The sequence below is a fragment of the Rhinolophus ferrumequinum genome, chromosome 10, assembly GCF_004115265.2.
Source record: "Rhinolophus ferrumequinum isolate MPI-CBG mRhiFer1 chromosome 10, mRhiFer1_v1.p, whole genome shotgun sequence".
NCBI classification, from domain to species: domain Eukaryota; kingdom Metazoa; phylum Chordata; class Mammalia; order Chiroptera; family Rhinolophidae; genus Rhinolophus; species Rhinolophus ferrumequinum.
The window spans coordinates 61,203,113-61,222,777 of record NC_046293.1 but is presented as its reverse complement, the minus strand read 5'-3'; the positions used below and the strand labels follow the sequence as shown (position 1 = coordinate 61,222,777).

General features: G+C 38.9%; 1 protein-coding gene across 2 annotated transcripts in view; it reads right to left on the bottom strand.

Annotated features, from left to right (window-relative positions):
• The window catches only part of SRGAP1 (SLIT-ROBO Rho GTPase activating protein 1), a 234,649-nt gene that overhangs the window by 72,686 nt on the left and 142,298 nt on the right, over positions 1-19,665 (bottom strand). For both annotated transcript variants that reach the window (XM_033117996.1, XM_033117998.1), the window contains exons 5-6: positions 3,855-4,037; positions 3,229-3,357 (exon numbers count right to left, since the gene is read on the bottom strand). In XM_033117996.1, the coding sequence (XP_032973887.1) occupies positions 3,229-3,357; positions 3,855-4,037 (312 nt within the window). The remainder of the gene's footprint in view (positions 1-3,228; positions 3,358-3,854; positions 4,038-19,665) is intronic.

The following is a 19,665-nucleotide window of genomic DNA, read 5'->3' as shown; positions in this document are numbered from 1 at the left end:
TATTAGATAGCTCAGTGTAAAGATATTTTGCTAAATAAACTCACAAAGCATAAAGGATTCCAGATGCCTTTGCATAATAATCAGTTTGTTTCTTTTTCACCAGGAAGGGTCAAGCTTAATGGTTTTTGGGATCACCACTATCTATGCAAATTGGATTCCTACAAAATAAGCAGCCATTTTAGAATGCACATATTCACATTTGAGTGCCTTAAAAGTCAACGAATGAATAATTTTCACTAAGAGAGTATTCAATTTCAGTTGAATATGACAATGAACCAATTTCATATAATTTCTTTTAAAATTCATATCTAAGTTGCATTACTTGAGAATTATTTATATTTTAAATTTGTCTGATCTTTTAAAAGTTCAACTTCTTTTAAAATTGAAAATTACTTGGTATGTTTAACTGTTACTTATTTATATCAGAGTTAATTAGATCTGGAAGTTAAAATGCCTAGGTTGAAACCTATCATTTATTACCTGTGTAACCTTAGGCAAGCCATCTACCTAGTTAAGCTTCAGTTCCTTTAATCTATAAAATGGAGAAAATAGTATCTGCCTTACATGGTTACGATGATTAGGTAAGATTATGCCGAGAAACCTGTCTGTCCCATAGTAAGAGCTCAGCATCCCTGACAGAGATGGCGACTCTCATGTAATCCTGACATGCTATTCCTGCCCTACATGCCCCAGTGCTATTAAGGCTGCCACTCCACATCTCCACATAGATGCCCAATTGGTACCTCAATTGTACTAGATAGAACTACTGCTTCCTGACCTCCAATTTCAGTAAATGGCACCATCATTAACCTAGTTACTCAGGATCTGAACCGAGGAATCATTTTTATCCTCCTTTTCACCCATTATTTCAAATTTCTATTTAGCACTATCTTCAGTGTATTTTGAATCCAACCCCTTCTCACGGTGTAGCACGACCACGCCAGGCCAAGCCAGCCTCATCTCTAGACTGGACAACTGCAGACTCTAGAGTAGCTAAGTTTTCACTCCTGACCTCCTCACCCACCTCAGTCTACTTCCCACCCAGGTGCCAGAGTGAGTTTTTAAAATGTAAACCAGGTGATGTCACTTCCTGCTGAGAACAAAATCGAAAGCCCCACTCCCTGTTGAAAAGACCCTACCTAGGTGATTGGGCTTCCACTGACATTCTCTCCGAGTAGCACTTTCCTCCCCTCCCGCTCAGCTCCAGCCATACTGGCCTCCTTTGCTATTCGTTGAGCATTGTGAGCTTGCCAAACACACCTCTGCCTCCACACCTCTAGCCTTACCAGCCCTTCTGTATGAGATTCCTTCCCCAGGTAGCTATGTGGCTCTCCAGCTCAATTCTCAAAAGCAGCCCTCCCATAGGACTGTTTTATTTTGATTCATAACACTGTCATTACTGTGTGTGTGTGTGTGTGTGTGTGTGTGTGTAAATTCATTTATAATCTGACTGCTCAACAAGCACATAAACTCCATGAAGACGGGGACTTTGTTTTGCTCACTACTGGATCCCCATTGTCAAGAATAGTACTCGGTACGCTGTCCGTGTTAAAGAAACGCTTTTCAATACAGGGAGAGTTCTACTCATGTTAAATTGGGTTGGGTTTAGCCAAGTACTCCAACCACTACGTAAATAAGCCCTAAAAAAAAAATATATATATATATATATATATATATATATACATATATATATGTACATATATATATGTATATATATATATTTTTACATATATATATTTTATATATATACATACACACACACACACACACACACACACACACACAAGCAAAGTAGCTACATAGAATTAGTACTTCTATATTCCAATATACTTGGCAGAATCCTTACAGATCTAAGTCTGATAACAGGAGCCATAAAAGTCTTCATTTTTATTCAGGAAATCTAGCAGCAGTCTAACAGAAAAAAAAGTCCTTTCACCAAAGTGCTAGAAGAAAATAAATCTATTTTTTAAGTTTGGGTATTTAAAACAATTAAGTGATTAAATACTTGATTGAAATACTTGTCATAAAAGAAAAGAGAAAAAAGTTTTCCCTGGTTTTATTTATTACTAAATGATTCTGTACAAAGACATTATGATATTATGGGATAAAATTGGTTTTAGACTCAAATAAAAGGAAAAAGTCACATCAGAGTGTTAATGAACTAAAAAATAATTCTATCCCTTAGAAATTCCTTTGTAAAAGTTCCAAACCATGGCTCTAAAATAACAGCTAAATACATGAGACTTAAATTCACCATAGAAATAAAGTTGCTATAACCTACTGTATCTCTAAATTATGACAGATACTATGAGCCATAGAAAACAATTTTCTAATATCATAAAACTGTTGAATCCAATTAATACAAAGCAATATATGGGTAAAATTCCAGCAGATAACTCTCTGGACCTCTATTACTTTATCTGTGCTTTCGTTACAACACATCACTTTTTTCTTTATTTACAAATACTGGCATTTTTGGACACAAAATTTTTGTCTGCTTTATCTTTGCAGTTTTCTCCAGTGTCAGCGCAATGATTGGGATAGTCAGTACACATGTTCTGAATGAAAGAATAAATGCTGCTGGGCGTTAAAGGTGGGGAATAATGGCAGTAACCACTGCATAAATATAATAGTGGGCATGGACTTGCAGAGTCTAAATGAGCCCAATTACTGCTTTTCTATCCCATATCCTATGAGAGGAAAGTATAGAGAGTTAGATAAATCGACAAAAGTGGTCCTATTTTGGTTCCCAGTATTTATCACAACTGTCGTAAAGCAATCATTTGTGCCATCATTTGCTCAACATCTGTCTTTTCCGCTTTAAATTCCAGAGGGTAAGAACTATTTAGGGCTTCTCATAGCCTCAGCATCAATAGTAGGTCCCAAAAACACAAAATAAATGTGTTTTGAATCAATGAATGCAGTTAGGGTTGTGCCACTGCACAATTTGAAAATGTCTGGGTCCCCTTCCTAGGTGAGTTTACCAGGCACTCACAGCTTCACGAACCTAACAATTTGTTTTTCATTGGTTTTAGAATGCACCCTTTTTCACATGCATCTTACAATTAACAGTGTCTTAGTATCATGTATAGTTTAATTGGCAGCATTTTTTCTGATTGTTACATAAAACAACATTGTTTTAATAAATGACGGTGTCTTAGAATCAATGAAAACAGTTATTGGTAATTCCATCTTAATATGGAAAATATAAAAACTCCAAGTACTTACGTCAATTAAATCTGAAAGATCATGAATATAATACTTGAAAACTGAGGCATTGGTTGCTTCAAGTGTTAGGAGATATTCATTCCGTGCCTTAATCGATTTTAGCTTATTTTCCGAATATTTTGCTTGTCTCTGGCAATGAAGAAGATCCAGGCATTGGGAAAGACAACAAAGTCATTTTTAAACAAGACAGAGAAATATACATAAATTTTTATTAATCTAAACAATTTATTCTACATCTACAAATGACCTTTGAAGTCCTTGGAGAAAATTACATTTCAAATCTGATTTAAATAACAAACTAAAATTACCCAGCTACAGGGAATAAGAACAATGTATTTGGGCTTTGGGCCCATTTGCAGTGAAATGTCTTTGTTAATATTCAAGTTCTCTACATTGTGTATTGAATACTTGGCATTCACCGCTAAATGATGTCCAGCTGTTATTACATGATTTTTATGTTTCTTAAACATTTTGCATTCCCGTGGGAGGAAATTCATGTCATTTCACAATAATTTACAATCTGTGTCTATCAGTTACTGCATCAGTGTTCTTAGGCCTGTCACCTCAAATGAGGATAAGTCACTTCAAGTGAGGACAGAAAGACTCTGCCATCTATTTTTACTTACCTTTTCTTTCATTTTTTCAATTTTCTTTACAGAGCTTCGCCGCTGATGTCTCTCTTCGAGTCTAATATGAAAGACTGGATCACCAGATCGCCCAATTTGCTTTTCTTCTTGTTTCTCGGCCTCTTTCAGTTTGCTCTCTGCACTGATGCTCTCTGCATGATACATATGGTATGTTTTCATCACCTGTGAAAATGTGACCCAAATTGTTAAAAGATGTCTGTCTATAATTTAGAGAGTGAATGGAAACCATTATATAACATATACGCTAAAAATAATCGCCTTCTAACTCTCAGATTGTTAGTGAAATAGATGAATTATGGAATACTGCTTCTACCTAAAGCAAACAGAAACATGCAAATTCACCTGCCGGGAAGAGGCACTTAAGGGACAGGCCTTGATGAAAAAATGATTTACAGTCTTATGCATGCTTTCAGTGTACTTGAGAAATTCCCTTAAGCTTAAAAGTGTTTCTCTAAAATCTCCTTTGCATTATTAATTTGCAGAGTAAACCATTATTCACGGATAAATTTTAGCCCAATCTTGGATTTATAAAAAACTCCAAAGTAGTACAGCTCTTACCAAATCTTATTGCTTAAAATCTACTTATCAAAATACAAAACACATATAATAAGGTTCAAACATAGTTTTAATTTTAAAAATTGCTTTTCTGACCACAGAATACTTTATGTTAAATGTAGAAAACATACAATACAAAAAAGAAACTAAAAAGCAGAGATAATCACTCTTAAGATATTGGTATTTAAACTTCAAGTCTTTTTTCTCTGAAAATACACACATAGACACACACACATACTTCATTTTAAAATGACATATCATTTCTCCTTTTCAGAAACTGGGATCATACTGTATTTACCATTTTTAAGGTCCTATGTTCTTTTTTCACTTAATATATCAGAACATTTTCTTATATCACTAAATATTCTTCTAAAATATATTTTTAAGGACTGTATAGTATTTCCTCATATGATTGTGCCATAACTTAACTAATTTCCTATTGTTGAACATTTTAGAATACTTCAACTTTTTGCTTTATAAAATAAAGCTGAGCTAAAACCCCTTGATGTATATCCTATTTTATTTCTTCTCTTACAAATGATACACATAACTTACATTTTAATAAATTAAGACATATACAGAACATAAAATTTTGCAATGTATCCTTTCCATGTATATTGTAAGCATATATAATAAGTCCTTAATTATTAAAAATTTGGTTGTTCTATTGTTACAGAAATGTCTGTTCACAAAATTGTGTCGTATTTCTTAGGGTATATTTCCAGAAGTAGAATTTCAGGATTAGAGAATAAGCACATTTTTGAGCCTTTTGAAACATACTGCCAATTTAACACTATGTTAACTTGAAAAAAACAACAACTCATCTATATAGTTATCTCTCAAAGCACTTTAGATAACATAGATGTTTAATATTTTCTCAAAATAAAAAATGTATTCATTATTTACTCTTATAATAAAATCTATCATATCTGTACATCATCTCTGTGTTCTTAGATACAGAAGAGTAAGTCATAGATTTTCAGAGATTTTTACCTGAAAATTGGAGTTTTTCAATGTAATTTCAATCTGTTTTTACATGCAGAGTCAAACATCTGGGCCAAATTGAAACCTGTTTTATTTTGAGCACAACTATACTCTATAAAAGAAGCAACATACATAAGGTATGATGACTCCGACGCTATATTAAGGAACATACCAGAACTTAGCACCCAAGTAAGCAGTTGTGGCTCTTTCTCAGAAATCATGTCAAATTCTCATCTACCGAAGATAGATTTTATTTCATTTGTAAATAATTATAAGTTATTCAGAGCCAATTTTATAACTAAGGTGTAATTGTTAAGAAGTTGGGATTAATGAAATGTTTTGAAGTAAGAACTTGACTTTTCTCATTTTGAAATACGAGTTATAAGATAGTTTGGGTCCTGGAAGCACCACTAGAATAAATATATTTACTTAGGGTGAACCATATGAAATTGCTGTTTTTGTAGGTTACATAAAAAAGGGAGAAAAATCAGCACTTTCTCATGGTTCAACTTAAATATACATTCTCAGAATGACTATTTTGAAGAGTAAAACATGGGTTTAATGAAGAGCCTTTACTTAGAGATTCATAAAATCTGATGATGTATTTCCTTAAAAATGTAAGCTAGCAAATTATGTGAAAGGCCTGGATGAAAAAGAACAAAGTAAGGGCTAAATTACAAACTGGTGGCAGCTTTTCCTGAGCTGTGTGTAACTACAAAGTTGTCTGTTTTTAGTAGTTATCAAACCTTTTGGGGAGAGGTTTGGTTGGCTACTCCAGCTGAAAAGAAAAATAAAATAGCATTAGGCAGCAGCTGGGCAGCTGGGGAATGAAAGGGAGTCACCCTGCAGCTGGGCAAACAGCGAGGTCAATGAATCTACTACACACCTTGTATTTCTACTCTCAGCTCTGTTTATATTCCCTGCCCAAAACAAACCCACATACCATGTGGGTCCTGGTTTTAGTTACATTTTTAAATGAGAGGGTGAAAAAAAAACAATCAATCTCTCTCCATCTCCCCACCTCCCACCTTTCTCTCTCTCTCTCTCTCTCTCTCTCTCTCTCTCTCTCTCTCTCTCTCTCTCTCTCTCTCTCTCTCTCTCTCTCTCTCTCTCACACACACACACACACACACACACACACACACAGTTAGTTGCTCAGCTGCCTGTATTCTTGCTCAAAGACAGGAAAGAAGAAATGAGAACATGTGACTCCTATCATAGTTGGATGAAAAGGCATCCCAGACAGCCGTGGGTACCTGAGAAATCTTTTTAAAATATGTATCACAAAGAACTGCTCTCTTGACTCTTGCTTTACTTAGATGCTGCAGACTAGTGTAAGCAGGTAATTTGCACAAAGTAAGCCTTCGGAGAGAAGGATATCAAGCTGGCTGCCAGCATGGCATTTCTTATTAACTAGCCTGGGTTAAAAGAAAACATTTGAGTCTGACCTAACATTAGCAAGAAAAGGGTGTAAATATCTCATCATTATGTGGTTCAGCACAATAGCTGAAGATTCTTTAGCCAGTTAAATGGGAATATCCAGAAAAGAAATTTCTTTGTTCAGTTTTCCAATTTGACTTAGGGTTTCCACTATTTTCTAAAATGTTAACAGTTACAATGAATGAATTTTAAAAGTTGGGGAGAAAAACACTAAAAGCCTTTTTGAGAACTCTAATTGCAGATAATAAATGAAAGTACAAACTGCATTATTTAAAAGGTAAGCTGTTGACAGAAGTTAAATGTGTTTTGTATTTAAAGTAATAGACAGATCTCTTTCACAGAAGTGAAAGAAAGCTTTTATTTTTTAAAGGCACATTTTGAATATATACTGCAAAGAAAACAACAGCTTTATCCCATCAGCTTAATGCAAACGCAAGCCTTTGCGTATCAAATGACATGATAGGCACCTATCCATTTAAATGTACTCCAATATTTTCCTGTTTCTTCTCTACTAAAACCTCATGCATAATTCTCCATTGAACACACTCAATTTATCTTTCTGTTCCATCTTTCCTTAAGTGTAGGAAGAATATAATCAAGTAGAAAGTGAACATATCATGGATTTCTTTGTGACATTGCAAAATCCCATATAAAAATGTTTGCACAGATGCTGTTAATTTTTTTTCTTACTGACAGACCCATATAATATATTTAATACTACTCTTGTATATCAAATAAAAATAATTAAAATATCTATATTAAATTTCAGTATCCAGTGTCAAGAAATCATCATGCATCTGAAAACTATCCATGTGTTGGAGCAGAGTAGTGAATTAAGGCTATAAATTCTACTTTTTGACTTCTAGCTCAGAAGTTATAAAACATGATTCCAGGAATGGATCTACCAGTTACTAGGTGTGGGGAAGTTATTTAACACTTCTGCTCACCGTACAAGGTTGTTGTGGGCACTCAATGTGTGTTCCTGTGTGGATATGTGTATAACCTTAACCTCACTGAGTACTTACTATGAGTACATAATCTACACCATTAATATATGGGGGTACATATATATGTACATATTTAACTAAGCAAGAATTATATGTTTACTAAGTGCCAGATATTGTTCTGAACATTTTACAAATAATAGCTTATTTAATCCTTCCAAAAACTCTTACGAGGGAGTTACCTTTATTCTTCCCATTACACAGATGAGAAAAGTGAGGCACAGAGAGGTTAAGTAACTTGTCCAAGGTCGCATGGCTGGTAACTGGCAGAGCCATGGTTGAAACCCTGGAAGACTGGCTCCAGATTGTGTTCTGGACTGCTATGCCATAATCTTTGGAAAGTCTAAAGCATTATACAAATGGAAGGCCTCTTTGCCTGGGGGATAGTTACTCCTGGTTATATTTAGCAATAGAGGAAAAGAAGGAATGAGATAATTATTTATTCATTCACCATTTGCTTGCTGCTTACCACCCGTAAGGCACTAATGGGTATAAAAATAGACTTGGTTTCCATCTTCTATAAGTTTAAGTGTTTAGAGTTTAAGATTCACATGGGCACAAATGAAGGGAGAGTGCATTCAGGCTGGAAGAAAAGGTACAGTGGGGACCACACAGGTGCGGTGGGCATAAGCAAACCACAATGGCACAGGAGACGGGGTATAGGGACGTGCTTGAAAAGTGGGTGGTTGGGTATCTTGGACTGGATACTTCAAGACTGGAGAAGCTGGCATGGGCAAGACCAGCAGAGCCTTGAAACCCCAACTAAGTGTAGAATTTATTCTACAGGGGTTTGTGAATCCACAGAAGTGTGAACAGAGTGGGCAAAGCAGTATGTCAGTAATAATCTGGGGAAGATAATGCAGGATGGGTGTGAAGTGACTTCATTTAATGTGAAGGATGAGGGAATGGAAAGAGAGAATCCAGAATGACAGCTACAGAGGCTTTTTTCCTCTGTTCTCACTCTCTCTGACCTTTCCTTAAACTTGATGAGACTCCCGCCACCATGGAGTTCAAACGCCCCTCACAGATTGGTCCCAACAGCAGCCCCAGCAGCACCTTGTGTACTACTCTGAGTCAATCACTTGATGCTACCTCCTCAGAATCTGTGCTTTCTCCCTCTGTGGACTTCCCAAGCCAACCCCACTGCCTGAGATGCCCTCCCCCAGCACCTGCTCCTGTGAACATTTTGATTCAGACTCCAAGAAAAGCTCAAATCTCACCTACTGCTAAATGTTTCCTGCTTCCCCAGCCAGAGTGGTCTTGCTCTGATCACCAAGACCTACTTATTGATAACACTCAAGACTCTGCCGTGTGTTATAGACATGTGTGTACCATTCAGTATCGTGGATTGTCTTATAAATTCAGCTAGGGCACCAACAATATCTTAGATCCCTTCGGATCCTTCATATTGTCTTACATACAGTAGAAATGTAACAGGCATTTGGTGAGAAACAAAGGAAGGACAGGAACCCATTTTATAGTCAGCCTGTCCATTGATTTACTCATTTAACAAATATTTACTATTACTAGTACGTGACTGGCATTATTCTTCTGGCATCCAACATAGCACCACCAGGGGAACAAGCAAGATGGCGCAGTAGGTAAACGCTGTGTTAACTTCTCTCACAACCACATCAAAATTACAACAAATCTACAAAACAACCATTATTGAGAATCACCTAAAATCAAGCTGAACTGAAGCCTTTCAACTAAGGATGTGCAGAAGAAGCCACCGCCAGACTGGTAGGAAGGGCAGAAATGCGGAACGGGCTGGTCCCACACCCGCGTGTGACCATTAAAGATCGGGAGGGCTATTTCGGCTGTGGGGGTCCCTCACCATCCCCTAGAAGGGCAAGAGATTCCAGCTTCACTCCTGCCCAGGGTTCCAGTGCCGGGGAGAGAAGTCCCCATAATTTCTGGTTGTAAAACCCAGCGGGATTGTGTCTGAGTGCGACTGAACGCAGCTGCACTCACAGGCGCTCCTCCTAAAGGGCTCGCATGTGGACTTACACACCAACAGAATCAGTCGCTCTGAGCTCCAGCACTGGGGCAGCAGCTGGAAAGGCGGCAGGGACATATGGTGGGGAACTGAGTTGTCTGGCTTGGGACAGGGGCTGGAGAGGCGGCTTTATCCTGGATGGGGGAACTAGCGGAGGCCAGTGTTTCTTTGTTGAGCCCTCCCCCTTCCCAACGTAGGAACACAGGCAACCGCCATTTCCAAGTCTCAACCATTAGTTCCCCATGCTCTGAGGATTTGAGACCTGGCCCCGCCCAACCTTTGGGCACACCCAGGCTGCTTTCAGCGGCTTTTAAGTGTAGACTGCCTGCCATGGCTCAAGCTGCAGACTTTCCTAGACTCTCAAAGGTTCATGGCCAGACAAGCAGCATCTGGCTTGAGCATGTCCTGTAGCTCTGGCTGAGCAGCCCTAAGCCGGCACTAGCAGCAGCCAGCCTTGGTTCAGAGCTTGGCCTCTCGAGGCACTTCCAAGCACAGCAGGGCAGCAGCCATCTATGGATTTCTTTCTGGCTCCCACTGGGTGGCCCCAAGTGGGGCACAGGCTGTGGCTGAACTTGACCTACAGCGGATCCTCTCAAAGGTGGTCCTGGGGCTGGTGCCCCCAGTGACCATCTTCAGAATGAGCTGGAGCATCACCAGCCACTTCCAAGTACAACAGACCCAAGGGGCGGATTGGGCAGGCATCAGAGTCCTGCTGAGGCAGATCCTGCTCTGTAGGATCAGCCCCTGCACAACAACTCTATTGTAGTCACAGCTAGTCCTCACAACCAGTGAGCCCAAGGGTCAGTCCCTCACACTAATGTGCAATTATCAGCCAAGGTTCAACTACAAGAGAAGGGCACACAACACCCACACAAGGGACACACCCGGAGCCTATGTCTCAGGGGACTAGAAAGACTGCGCCACTGAACCCCACAGCACACCTATTACATAAGGCCATTCTACTAAGACTGGAAGACATAACAGCTCTATTTAATACATAGAAACAAACACAGGGAGGCATCCAAAATGGAGCAACAAAGAAACATGTCCCAAATAACAGAACAGAACAAACCTCTAGAAAAAGAACAGAAGCAAAACGGAGATAAGCAGTCTCTCAGACACAGAGTTCCAAACATTGGTTATAAGAATGCTCAATGGGGCCGGCGAGGTGGCTCAGGCGGTTGGAGCTCCGTGATACTAACACTAAAGGCTGCTGGTTGGATTCCCACATGGGCCAGCGGGCTGTCAACCACAAGGTTGCCGGTTTGACTCCTTGACTCCCGCAAGGGATGGTGGGCTCTGCCCCCGCAACTAAGATTGAACACAGCACCTTGAGCTGAGCTGCCACTGAGCTCCCGGATGGCTCAGTTGGTTGGAGCGCATCTTCTCAACCACAAGGTTGCCAGTTAGATTCCTTGACTCCCGCAAGGGATGGTGGGCTGTGCCCTCTGCAACTAAGATTGAACACAGCACCTTGAGCTGAGCTGCTGCTGAGCTCCCGGATGGCTCAGTTGGTTGGAGCGCATCTTCTCAACCACAAGGTTGCCAGTTCGATTCCTTGACTCCCGCAAGGGATGGTGGGCTGTGCCCTCTGCAACTAGACAACGGCAACTGGACCTGGAGCTGAGCTGTGCCCTCCACAACTAAGAGTGAAAGGACAACAACTTGACTTGGAAAAAAAGGCCTGGAAGTACACACTGTTCCCCAGTAAAGTCCTGTTCCCCTTCCCCAATAAAACCTTTAAAAAAAAAAAAGGCAGAAAAAAGAGCTTGACATATAATAAGTGCACAGCAAATGTTAGCTACTGATATTTGAAAACAGTGCCATAAAACAATTCATTTTAATAGTGGGTAATGATTTCTCTATCCAAGACTGGAAAGATTATCATTTCTAGCAGAGGTAAAAAAAGGAAATTAGCAATATCTCCATTTATGGTTATGTTAAGAATTTTAGCAAAGTTCTTTAGAACGAGCAAATAGATCAAGATGAACAAATAAATAGCATGAGATACTGTCTTTATAGACAGTTTATGAAAGGAAACTTGAGGTATGTCTTTGTGACTCCACTGGAATAAAATCAGTATAATAGTTTGAATTTATCATCAAATTATATTTATAATCCAAAGAAATGCTTTGAACAAAAGGCATTGTCTGGGGCTCTTGGACCCTACTGGTTAGGGACTGGCAACCAACTAAAATGACAGGGCAACAGAGATGCAGAGAATAAAGAAAACAAAGGGAAAAAATAGAAAGGAGATATGCAAAGAGAGGAAACAAGGCTAATGAAAATCATAGAAACAGTTACATTCTGTTTGGTGTAGTGTTACAGATTTTGTTTCAAGATCAACTGTACAGAGCAGCAGTTTACTGAAATGGAAAGAAGTTAGGTCTATGGAATTCAATAAACCTGAACTTTGGTCCTAGCTTTGCTGCAAAATAGCTTTGTAACCTCAGTCTTTCTGACCCTCAGCGTGAGCCTCGTCTATTAATGGTGACATGACAACAAGAGGTCTCCCTACAGGACCAAAATTAGGGGGACAATCAAACCCAACTATACACCTCAAACACCTTCAAAAGTGTGAAATGAAAGAAAAAGTACAAACCAGAGGCTTGATCATAGAAGGAAATACTGATCGTGTAAATAGAAGACTTCTTTCCAAGAAAATCTTAATGTATCTCTCTAAAAGGAGGATACTTGATGATGCTTAGAAGAAATATGGTAGGAAGGCATTTAGCAGCTATCTGAAACCAGAATCCATAGTATCATTCCTGTTTTCATGTTTGGTTGGCGATTTACTGTTTTCTTCTCCATCTTCAAGAGCCAGTGCTAGTGGAAGGAGCACCGTGTCCTAGATACCTAAGGGTGTGCGCTCTCAACCTGCCACGGCCCCGACCGTGTGACCTTTCAACAAGGCTTCCTGTATAATTCCACAGGCCCAGAGCTTTCTCCCCTGGAAAGGAGGTGGTTGGACCCGTGATCTCTCAGGCCTTTCCCACCTCTGAGATTCTCTGAGTCCATGATTTTGATGTTAATTGAGCCACAACTAAACTCCATAAGAATTTATTATTTGTGGGAAAAAAATATGTATATTTCTCAGTGGCTAAAATGCTTGATTTTTCAGTGTCAGGACAGATGGCCGATAAATTTTAACCGAAAGGAAAAACCAATATAACAACAAATTATACTAATCAACTTCTGCTTCTGTTGACTTGAGGCCGCAAGTCGTACACCATGCTATACCAAAGGTATAAAGTTCCTTCTAGAATTCTCCATGGACTCTGAGGCCAGAACTCATCTGCTCTGCTGCACAGAAAATATTTAGAAATGAAGGATGCCCGTATAATATGTCTAACGTACTATTTATATTGATGAACCTTAAAGCAGGGTATCTATCACTCTAGTGACTTTAATTAGCTCCCAAAGTCATCACTGATGAATCATCAAACGCTCATTAGGAGGAAAACCCAGGAACTGTTTGGTAGGTATAGGGTCAACACACTTATTGGATTTGCTCTACACTTTTATTTTTGACTGTTAACATTTAAGTTAAAGCTGGGCATTAATCATTACTTTCAAAATGCCAAATGGAACAATAATTTTTAAACGGCAATATAAATTGCAATTAGTTTCACAATTTTGTTACTTTACTAAAATTATTTAATGAAAAATGACTGAATTTTTATAAAAAGGACAAATTGTTTTCCGCCTTATTAAAAAGAAAATGTTTCTATTTGTAATAAGAGTAAACTATATTTATTAATCTCCATTGGTTCCAGCTCTATTGCCACTAGTCACTAGAGGCAGTTTCTAATTGAAATCTTTGAGTCATAGACAGGGGTTGTTGGTTGTTTATCTCTGTAATGAACTCTTAACATTCATATTCAGCAAAATGTCTTGAGACCCGTACTATGTACCACAAATGTTATATAGACCTTGTCCTATTTTATTCTATTACATCCTATTACTAGAAATCCAATTATATTTTATTCTTTATTTATTTATACTAGTTCTTAGTTCATAACGGTAATATTTCATGAGCTCAATTAACAATGTGGTGTAATATCTGCCCACCTCACAATTACCAGAGATTTCTAACATGGAATAAATGTAATTTTATCCAGGAAATTTTAATTTTGCAAAGGATATCCTCCTTTCTTGTCTCCCAAGTACTTCATTCGTAGTAGGGTAAAGAGACAGTGGTAAGGGCAGAGGCTTTTCAGGAAGTCCAGCTTAATACTCCCTCTGTTTTCACATGGATGATTTGCTAATACTCTGGCAATATCAAAGAGCATGGCGTTCCCTGCACAGGCAACGTGGCTGCAGGCATCTGCTTTCCCTTACACACTCTGTATTTGGAACGCCCTTCCCACCCTTCCTTTATCACTAATTTCAGGTGTCAGCTTCTCCAGGGAGCCTCCCAGCTTGCACAGAGCTGTGGAGACCTCTATCTGGCCTAGCACTCTACACCATACGTGGAAATATCTCCTGTGTCTAGCTCATGGATGACAGGGCTGTGTCTGTCACTGACGCAGTTTTGGGACCTACCTGTATATATTTGTTGAAAGGCTCCTCCCAGCTATTCGGTGTGTATTACTTTAGAGTGCAGGCAACGATGCTTTTAGTGCTTCCTTTTAACTGATATAGTGACAGGGAACAGATTGTGAGACTTGGGACAAATGCTGAATAACTGCATTCCATAAATGCTAGAACTTTACAAATCACAACCCCTCTCACAACACATACTTGCTGAGCAGCCACCTTCCAAAGGAGAGACCTGTCTTAAAAGACAGCCCATTCCATTTCTAAACAGCTCTAATGGTTAAACTGAGGAATGTGAGTGCCTGGGTTCAAATCCTTGTTTTGCCTTTTAGCGCGTTCCACAGTTTTCTCACCTCTAATTGGGAATGAGAATAGTACCTGTAAGGTGTTGTGGGGGTAAAATGAATCACTCCACGGCAAGCAGTTTGCAGTGCTGACTGGCACACAGTGAATGCTTAATGAAAGCTACTAAAATTAATAAAATACCCTCCCCTTCTATCATATCTCCTAAGCCCACGAAAAGCCTTAGCCCTGCCAATTATCACTTGTTTATTCCCATACACCTGAAAGGCTGAGAGCAGAGGGATGGTCTTTGTTTTATGGATCAAAGAAACGGAGCTGCTGCAAAGAGACTTAATCCTTGCCCAACAAATCAACAGAGAAAGTCAGTGAGAGAGAAGGTCATGCAGAAAGTCCTTATTTCAAAAAGGGTTTTCATAGAAGTCTTCAGAGGCACTGAAATACAAGTTTAATCTATTAAAACAAATACCCAAGAGTTGGCACATGGCATACATATTAACCAAGCCACACTGAACACAGCGACAGCAGATGTGGCAAAGTTTCAAGCAGTTGGCAATGCTGAGGGGAAAGCACATGGATAATGAAAGGCCAATGAGTTTACTCGAGTGTCAAAGTCACCTGCAATTTTAAATATTTAATTATTTTCAGGGAACTGCTTTACGTGTCTTCAACATTACATGTGTATCAGACATTTGAGCTATAAGGTTCAATATATGAAATATTTAAGCTGAGGACACAAGACACTTGAAATCTTAAAAGCCCTCCAACCCTTAAAATTGCAGCATGAACTAAAATGGACTGATGTGAAATCCTTTTCTTTCCATGAAAAATGGATTGGAATTTGACACATATACGCTGTACCTCAGAGCCAACACTTCTCACTCCATTTATTAAAAAAGAAGAAAAAGAAAGTGAGAGAGGCCTTTGGTTAAGCTGTGCAAAAAGCTTTTTGAACTTCCAAACTGCTTTGGAGTAGATTTCTAACCATTTTTTTGCTGCCTATGCTCTTTATAATCTCATTTTGGTACTCGCCTGAAATCTTTCAACTCCTGGTTCTTCCTCTCTCTCTAGACATGGCTCCAAAGGGAAATTCTATGAATATGCCTTGTGTTTTTCTTAATTGTATACTTTGGCTCACATTGCTGCTTTTGCCTCAAAAGCCTTCCCTATCCCCTTCTCCATCTCTATTACTGAAATCCTGTCCATTTTCAGACCCTTTCCTCTTTGAATTCTTCTCAATCCTCAATGTGGACCTCTCTTTGCATCTCCAAAGCCTTCTGCCTAAACCTCTATTGGTACATAATGGTTTGCCTTACATTATAATCACAATAAAAAGGGAGTACAGTGTATAGCTAAGCTTATCGATAATGGCTGGTTTGAGACTTTCTAGCTGTGTGACCTTGGGCAAGGTGCTCAACCTCTCTGTGCCTCACCTACCCCATAGGGCTGTTGGGAGAATTTAAAGAGCTAATGATGTAAAGTGCTTAGAATAGTATGTGACAAAGGTTAGCTGTGATATATATAAAATATATTCATTCTCTCTATATATTTGGCTTTGATGAGTAATGGTAAACAAAGCTAAGTACTGTAATTACCCAATTAAAAAAATTCTGTTTCAGATGTCTGTCACTAAAGCATTCTAGTAATTTAAAAGTTGAAACAGTGAATTCCAGAATGCAACAGTTTGGATAATATATTCTTTGAGAAGGATTCTTGATATGAAACAGTCCTCAGAAATATTTTGTTTTTACTAAGCTATACTTTCTAACACTTCCATTTTTCATTTCTAAGCCAAATAAATTTTCTTCGGTTCATATTGCTCACTTTTTTTAAAAGACAATCTGGTTTGTAGTTCATAAGCACCAACCATAACTAATTCTCAAATCTCAGAGAGAAAATGAAGATTCCAAGCAGGAGCTGAGCACTTGGCTTCATTAATTAGCAGGGTGTCCTAAAAGACATCGCCATATAACGTAGATGTCAAGTTGTTCTCACAGATCCTTGCAATGGAAATTTTATTAATCCCAATAATTTTGGCAGGAAAATGAGGCCAGGTGAAATTGGCTAACCTAGTCTCCAAAATCGATCTGTGTCAACACCCAGATTAGAATTCAGAAGTTGGCCAGGGGTCATAAGATCCCAACACATCTCTTTCTTTCCTTCGAAGTGTCTAGTAATAAAGCTAGAGGAAGGATATATGGAAACACTTCATCAGCCCAAGATCTCTGAATAGACTGCTTTTTAAAAAAGTTTTCCAGGTGGCATAAGACTTAGTTGGACCATCAGCTCTAATGTATCTTTTGGAGCAAAAATTAATATAAGACCCGGTCTTATAAAATAAGATAGTATATAGTATAGTATAGTATAGTATATATAATATAGTATAGTATAATATAATGTAATATAATATAATACTGGGTCTTTTATTAATTTTTGCTCCAAGAGACGCATCAGAGCTGATGGTCCAGATAGGTCTTATTTTCGGGGAAACACTATCTTTCTCTCAGTTCAGTGTTTTGTTCTTAAGACCCAAACCTCTTTGTAGTCCATCTCAAAGGAATGAATTTTCATTTTCACTGCAGAAATATACATTTCAAATACTTAAAATGTCCTTGAGCTAAAATAAATACTTAACTGAAACACAAAAACAAAAACCCTCTTTGAGGCTCAGAGAAAACCTTTCCGAGAGGAGGTGGCAAGTTATCTCGGGCTCTTTCAGAACGACTTCTCAACCTTGCCTTGGGCGTGTTTCTGCTTTGTAGAATGCATGAGCTCCTGGTTCTTGGGAGGCTCACACAGCCAGCCAAAGAAGCTTTTTCCCCCCAACAGTCCTCTGAGGCTGAGTTTTCAAGGAAGGGCTTGAAATAATAAACTGTCTCCAGTCCTATCCCCCCTGAAAAATAATTAGCTTTTTATTTTAACCTTTTAAAGAGAAACGTCAAGGCCAGAGAAGGTATCTGTGTGCACTGAGCAACACTGTTTTCCAAACAACTCCTGTACAAGACGCTCAGCCGCCGCTGGCTTTGTACTAGGAGCTTCCATTCTCTACATATCGAAATTCGTTAGGCAAATCGGAGCTAGAACTCAGAAGGAAAAAAAACAGGTGAATGGAGTATCTAGTAATGGAATCTTAGTAGTAATCACTGTGCATGAACACACACACAGCTAAGCGGGTGGTACTGACACATATAACACTAACTGACACATATAACACTAAAGCTAAATGAAGGGTAATGATTTAAAGAGGTACCCCAAAGGAACATATCCTATCAAGAAGGCTGAATGTGCAAAGCCATTTCGGTTTGCCCATTTTGTAACTCGTATCAACAGTCAGGAAACCTCAATCAAGTTTTTGCAAGTGTCAGTCAGAGCAAGCTGTGTTAAGCTTTCTACCTGTGAGTTTTATCTATCAGAGCAGCTTCCGCCCTTCCTCCCCTCACCTGCCGTCCCCAAGGCAGTTGCCCAGCGGGGAACTAATGGGCCCCAGGGCGGGAACGGGCTTTGGATTTGGGAGCATTCATTTACAGTCAGTGTGATCCTGGGCTAATTATTCTGAGTCCCAGCTCCCATTTGTAACACGGACTAGGAATACCTATACCTGCCTTGGGCTGCTACGAGAAATGAATGGGGATAATGTGCTTGCTTTATGGGAAGGGCTGGATAAATCTTCATTTTCTCAGTTCTTTCCTCTTAATTTAATGGGACTTGAGGATGGATTACCTCTTGACTCTGGCTAGCCATGTGTGTTACGGATGTGTGATAATCAATTACACATAATTAGCAATAAATTGCATGTGGATTTATCATGACGTCTGTGTTAATCTCTATTAGAATTTGCTTACTGCGAATGGTAAACTCCTTGTTTTTTTAAATGCAGAGTTAAATGCTGCAAAGCCTAGGCAAAGTAAAGAAATATTAATATAGGACAAATCATTGTTTTCCTACTAAAATCCACCATGACCTTTTGAGATTTTGGCATGAGCAGGGAGACTTAACACTTTACACCACTATTTTATGATGAGCCCTTTACCAGAATGATGAAGGCAAATTTTGTTTTGAATGTTTCCTCTAATCTTTTGTGTCATCATTTTTCTGTTTTTGTGTTTTCACTTCCCCATTAATCCAATCACAGCCTTGTTTACATTTACTATTGATGTGGTTTTCTTAGGGGAAGTTACTTTCCTATTTTCTTTTTGTAAAAGTCATATACCCATTATAAGGAAAAACCCTGTCTATGTAAAAACCATTTGTAATTCCTCTTAATGTCATCCTGATCTCCACATTTACTCTGAGAGGCAGACAAGGAGCTGTTTCTATCCCTTACTCCACTGACGACTATGAGGACGACACTAACTACTAACATTTATTAAGCATTTACTATGTGCCAGGCACTGTTTGGCAGGCTTTCTCTGTACTAACTCAGCTTTATTTTCCCTCTTAACACTTACACTTGTCATACTATACATTTTTTGTTTGCTGTCTGTTTTTCCTTACTGGAACATAATGCCTCGAGAGGAAGAATACGGTCGGTTCTGACTCACAGCTATATCCCCAGTGCATCTAACAAGTGCCTGGCACAGTAGCAGACATTCAAACAATGTCTTTGTAACAATGTGGGTGGGCCTCATCCAATCCACCAAGGGCCGGAATAGAACAGATGAGTCAGAGAATTTGTTCTCTTCCTGACTGTGTTTGAGGTGAGACATGGTCTTCTCCTTTTGACGTGAACTTGGACTAGAACTTACACCATTGGCCCTCCTGGTTCTTAGGTCTTCAGAATAGAACTGGAACTACATCTCCAGCTTGTTGACTGCACATCTTGGGACTTCTCAGTCTCTACACCACATGAATCAATTCCTCATAGTAACTATCTATCCATCCATCCATCCACCAGTCTGTCTGTCTGTCTGTCCATCCGTCCGTCAGTCTCTATACCGCATGAGTCAGTTCCTCAAACTATCTACCTATC